The 5,315-nt window shown below is 36.5% G+C and overlaps 1 protein-coding gene across 2 annotated transcripts; it reads left to right on the top strand.

The window, feature by feature from the left end:
- The first annotated feature begins 860 nt into the window (after positions 1–860).
- LOC110637022 (phosphatidylinositol 4-kinase gamma 2) lies at positions 861–4,244 on the top strand. 2 transcript variants are annotated; one of them, XM_058137714.1, is made up of 3 exons: positions 861–1,116; positions 1,341–2,992; positions 3,581–4,244. In XM_058137714.1, the coding sequence occupies exons 2-3, from the start codon at positions 1,616–1,618 to the stop codon at positions 3,956–3,958; spliced, it is 1,755 nt and encodes a 584-aa protein (XP_057993697.1). In that variant the 5' UTR covers positions 861–1,116; positions 1,341–1,615; the 3' UTR covers positions 3,959–4,244. The 2 variants fall into 2 exon arrangements, with proteins under 2 accessions (XP_057993697.1, XP_057993696.1); XM_058137713.1 differs by having other exon boundaries at positions 861–2,992.
- Positions 4,245–5,315: the final 1,071 nt, after the last annotated feature.

Here is a 5,315-nt window from a genome sequence, read left to right as displayed (position 1 = left end):
AATAATTTAATTATTTTAAATTTTAATATTTAAAACATTTAAAATTTAATCTTAAATCATAATTTAATATCATTTAACTAATATATTTATAGAATACTTTTCTCTAAAGTAATTTTAATAATAATATCAAATATAATCAAATTAGAATCAACTCATTTTAAAAAAAATTATATGAATTTAAACTAATTTTAAATTAAAATTTAATTATTATTTTTTTTTAAATTAATTTTTTTAGATGAAGGAAGACAAACAAATCCGAGAGAACATAACCAATCATCCCTTGTTGAACATAGCTCTAGGACAAGGTAAACCTTGAACATCCTATTTTCCCTCTCATCAGATGAAAAAAGCTCTAACACAATCTTAGAATTAAGTTTCATAATCAATATATGCACATTTATCTCCCAAACTACCTTTAATCGATGAAAGAAATTAAAAATTTATTGACATATTTTTGAAATTAATTTAATTATTATTATTGTTATATTTAGTATAAATTATTTTTCATTTTAGTAGTAATTATTTGTAGACGTTTAGTCAACAAACAAATTAATGAAGAAATTAAATTTAAAATATTGAATATTTATTTCATATTACAAGTAATTATGGATAATTTTTTTATTTTTCTTTATTTTTTAAATAAATTCAAATAAAATCCAAGGACACATTTTGAAGGACATTTTAGTAAAAAAAGAGCTCCTACTTCCCTCCATGAAAATGCAAACACTTGAAAAAGACTTTATCCTCGGAATTACCAACATACTGTACATTATAAAAAATATAAAAAGGAAAATCTGTTTAACGTCGTCGTTCACGCATAGCTCCGTTATGGACGTTGGGTCAAAGTTCAAACCTTCTATAAAGCCAACGGCTACAACGGTGTATTCCTTCTCTTTCTCTCTATCTCTACTCTTTATTCCTCTAGTCGTCGGAGACAAATTTATCGTCACCGTTGATAAAATATTGGCGAAAATATCGGTTTCCATTAAAACCGATGACCCCAATCTAGGCGAACGGGCAAAAGGTGGACTCCAGCAATTAATCGCCATTTTTCTATTTCTTTTTCTTCTTTTAAGGCTCCTAAAAGGCCTATTCACTTTCGGCTCTTTCCAATCGGTAAGAATCCACTCTCTCGTCCCTGCAATTCTCGCACGTCATTTTTATTTTCTTGATTTTGCATTATAGACCCAAAACTTTCAAAGTGTTCTCTACAATGACTCATTCTGATAAACCCAGAAGCTGAAAAGAAATTCGGTTTTCTTTACGATATTCAGCTTCTGGGTTTATTTTGTTTTTGGTCAAATGGCTGATATTCCTATTTCCTTTTGACTGGCTTCTAGATTCAAAATTTGAAGCTCAAAGGGAAATATGTTTCCTTTTCAAGTTTCAGCTTCCGGGTTTTAGTTCGCTCTTGTTCAATTTGTTGAGAATCCCATTTCCTTCTTGCTGGATTTTGGATTCAAATTTTGAGGCTGAAAGGGTGTTCCCTTTTTCAAGTTTCATCTTCTGGGTTTACTTTGTTCTTGTTTAAATAGCTGGAAATCACATTTCCTTCTACCTTGATTTTAGAGTCAAATTCTGAATAGATAGCAAGAGAGGGGAGAAAATAGAGATAATGTCTGCTGTTGACGTTGCTTTGGGCCCGATTCATAAAGAATCGCCATATTTCCGCTGTTATAGCCACAATAGCCAACAGGCACCTGTGCCTGAAGACTCATCAATTCTAATATATCTTAGTGTCGCTGGTTCCCTCATTCCTATGCGGGTTTTAGAGTCCGATTCTATAGAATCAGTGAAGCTAAGGATCCAGACGACTAAAGGGTTTGCAGCGAAAAAACAGAAGCTTGTCTTTGGAGGCAGAGAGTTGGCCAGAAACAATTCGCTTGTCAAGGACTACGGTGTCATTAGTGGCAAAGTTTTGCATTTGGTTCTTAAGCTTTCTGATCTCTTGCTTATCACTGTACGTACCACTTGTGGACGGGAAGTTGAGTTCCATGCAGATAGATATAGGAATGTTGGGTATTTAAAGCAACGAATATTTAAAGAAGGGAGAGTTTTTATTGATGTTGAGGAACAAGAGATCTTTTACAATGGTGAAAAGCTTGACAACCACAGGCTTATTGGCGATATATGCATCAACAATGATGCTGCCATTCATTTGTTGGTCCAAAAATCTGCACAGGTGAGGGCTACGCCCTTGGAGAAAGATTTTGAGATCTCCATTGTGGCAGTGAATCCCAATGAGAGAAGAGAGAGTGAAGTAGAAGGAGGACAGAATCAACCTGAGGAGGTTCAGGTTCTGGCTAGGGAGCAACCTGGTAGAGATTTCTGGTTGGAACCGGTTATTGTTAATCCTAAGATCAGATTGAATTCAGTTTTTTGGGATATGGTTAACTCTACATTTGATGGGTTGGAGAAAGGTAAGCCACCCATCCGATCATCTGAGGGTACTGGAGGAACTTATTTTATGCAAGATCCATTAGGCCAGAAGTTTGTTTCTGTTTTTAAGCCCATCGATGAGGAGCCAATGGCTGTGAATAATCCCCAGGGTCTACCTGTCTCATCGAATGGTGAAGGGCTGAAAAGGGGGACAAAGGTAGGAGAAGGAGCAGTGAGGGAAGTAGCAGCATACTTATTGGATCATCCAAGGAGTGGTCCAAGGGCATTAACTGGTGAGGTTATGGGCTTTGCTGGTGTACCTCCTACTATAATTGTTCAATGCTTGCATGAAGGATTCAACTATCCGGAAGGATATGAATATGCAATGAAAAATGTAAAGACCGGATCTTTACAGATGTTTATGAAGAATGAAGGGAGTTGCGATGAAATGGGACCTGGGGCTTTCCCAGTGGAAGAGGTGCACAAGATCAGTGTGTTAGATATGAGAATGGCCAACACAGATAGGCATGCAGGAAATATATTGGTTGGCAAAGGGGAGGATGGTCAGATAAAGCTCATTCCAATTGATCATGGATATTGCTTGCCCGAGAAAGTAAGTATTTCATTTATCGTGTCAGCGATTAAATTATTTGCGCCATTGTTATCTGCACTTATGTTCTTGTTCTTTAAGCTTTCTGTTAATTTATGATTATGGTTCAATATTCTAGTGATTGTTTTCTACATAGCTGGGATAAGTAAGGGCATACTTGCAATGCAGCTAGTGATTCAATTTCTTGTTGATCCATCTTAAGTGCCATCAATGGCATATTGAGTATCATTCTTTTTTTTTTTTTCCCTGGTAGACAAGATCAATGAGCTGAGGTGGACATCAGGGTTTTCACCTCTATTAAATATTTCTGACTTTTAGAAACTTGAATTTTCCATGGTATATGTTTGTACCTGTGTTTCAAGAGCAGGTGAACCTATGCATAAGTGGAACGATTCTGGGGATTGTTAATTCTTTATCAGTGTTTGCTATTCTTTGTCACCGGTTTCGTGCAACAATATATACGTCTCGTTTTTACCCTTCTTTTTGATAAGCATCCTGTTATTACCCTTATATGATCATTTTCCATTTCCTGCTAATAGACTGTCTGCTGGATAACAGTCTTTAACTTATGAACACTTCCTCTTTTTGCAGTTTGAAGATTGCACATTTGATTGGCTCTACTGGCCTCAAGCCCACCAGCCTTACTCGCCTGAGGTAATTGATTACATAGATTCACTGGATGCAGAACAAGATATCGCACTTCTGAAATGTTATGGGTGGGACATTCCTCTTGAGTCTGCTCGTACACTTAGAATCTCCACCATGCTTCTGAAGAGAGGGGTAAAGAGAGGTCTCACTCCCTTTGCCATTGGAAGTATCATGTGCAGAGAAACCCTGAATAAGGAATCAGTGATCGAGGAGATTGTTCGTGAAGCAGAGGATTCCCTGCTCCCTGGCATGAGTGAAGCTGTGTTTCTTGAAACTGTCTCCCAGATCATGGACTCCCGGCTTGACAAACTCACAGGGTAATTAATTTGGCTCAGGTCATGGATTCCTTGACGAGCTCAAAAAAATAAATTTCATATGGTATAATTGTAGGTAAATATTTTTATGTAAACTGAATGATCAGTCCATTTTTAGATGGACTGTATGATGTATATGGTTGGCTTTTATTGTCATGCATGAGCTTGAAAAACCCTCTTTCAATTTTCATGCTGCTGCTGTCGCTTCAGTCAACCAACAGTTGAGGTTTGTATTGGGATGAAGAACAGAAGTTCAAAAATAATGAATAATATATGTTATGCTTAGATTTGTATATAGATTGCAGGAATGTCTGGGTCTTGTGTAGTATATGATATCCCAAATTTAGTCTTGGGGGCCTATAAATGATGAGCCATAGCCTGGGGAATTGGGGTGGCATACTGGCATTTGTGGTCACTTTAAACCCAATGCCACTTATTGTATTATCTGATGCATTTTTTATGTAAAAAAATAGAAGGAAAAAAAATATGTAAAAAATATAAGGAAAAAATTGCTGTGTGAAATAGACTGCAATTTGGAGGTGAGCAAAAATGTGCACAGCCTTGGTTAGCATTCAGGTTCACAGGTCAAAATCACTTGGCAATTTAGGACAGCCTGAAAGATGAAAGAGGCAAATTTTGTCCACAGGCCTAGCGTTTACAAAGGAATCCAATCAGGGAGTGCTACAGCCCATCTCACTATATTAGCAATGGCTTAAGTATGAGCGATGGCTTAAGTTCAAACTTCATGTATCAACCTAAGGTCCATTTCACATCAAGAGAACACAATAATGGAAAATAATGCGGTCAGTACAAAAGAAAAAGAGGGAGAGAGGAAAATAATGTGGAAATTAGTCAGGCTGTCAGAGACACTTCAATCCCTTTGAAAATTTCAAATTAGAAAGGTGGAATGAACAGATGAACACTGATATGGGAAGCTCAAAGCAGCTTGTTCATTTGTGAATGTAAGTAACTGGGTCATGACTTCAACCATTACAGTTACAGAGAGCAAGTAGTGGTGTATTTAGATTTTAAAGTGCATTGCAGCAGCACCAATTGCCGATAAATACCTGCAAGGTGTCAGTGGCATTACCGACCATGAAATTATTCACTACGCTACTAATGGTGACTTTCATTTCTCTTAGGCACCAAACGAGAAATTGGAAAGGAATCTAAAGCTCACCTTCCCCTGTTTCCTTTGACTAAAGGGGTTAAAATAAATAAAAGACATTGTGGGGTTTTCTGCTATGTTTGAAAAAGAAAGTAATAAAAAAGAAAAAGACAGGAGAAAATCAGTGAAAGAAAATGCATGGGGAGAAGATAGTTTTCCCTTCATTTGATTGGGAATATAAGAGAAAAAAATTAAA

The sequence above is a fragment of the Hevea brasiliensis genome, chromosome 16 (genome assembly GCF_030052815.1).
Source record: "Hevea brasiliensis isolate MT/VB/25A 57/8 chromosome 16, ASM3005281v1, whole genome shotgun sequence".
Lineage (NCBI taxonomy): Eukaryota > Viridiplantae > Streptophyta > Magnoliopsida > Malpighiales > Euphorbiaceae > Hevea > Hevea brasiliensis.
The sequence above is the reverse complement of the archived record's forward strand: the minus strand, read 5'-3'. Positions and strand labels throughout refer to the sequence as shown.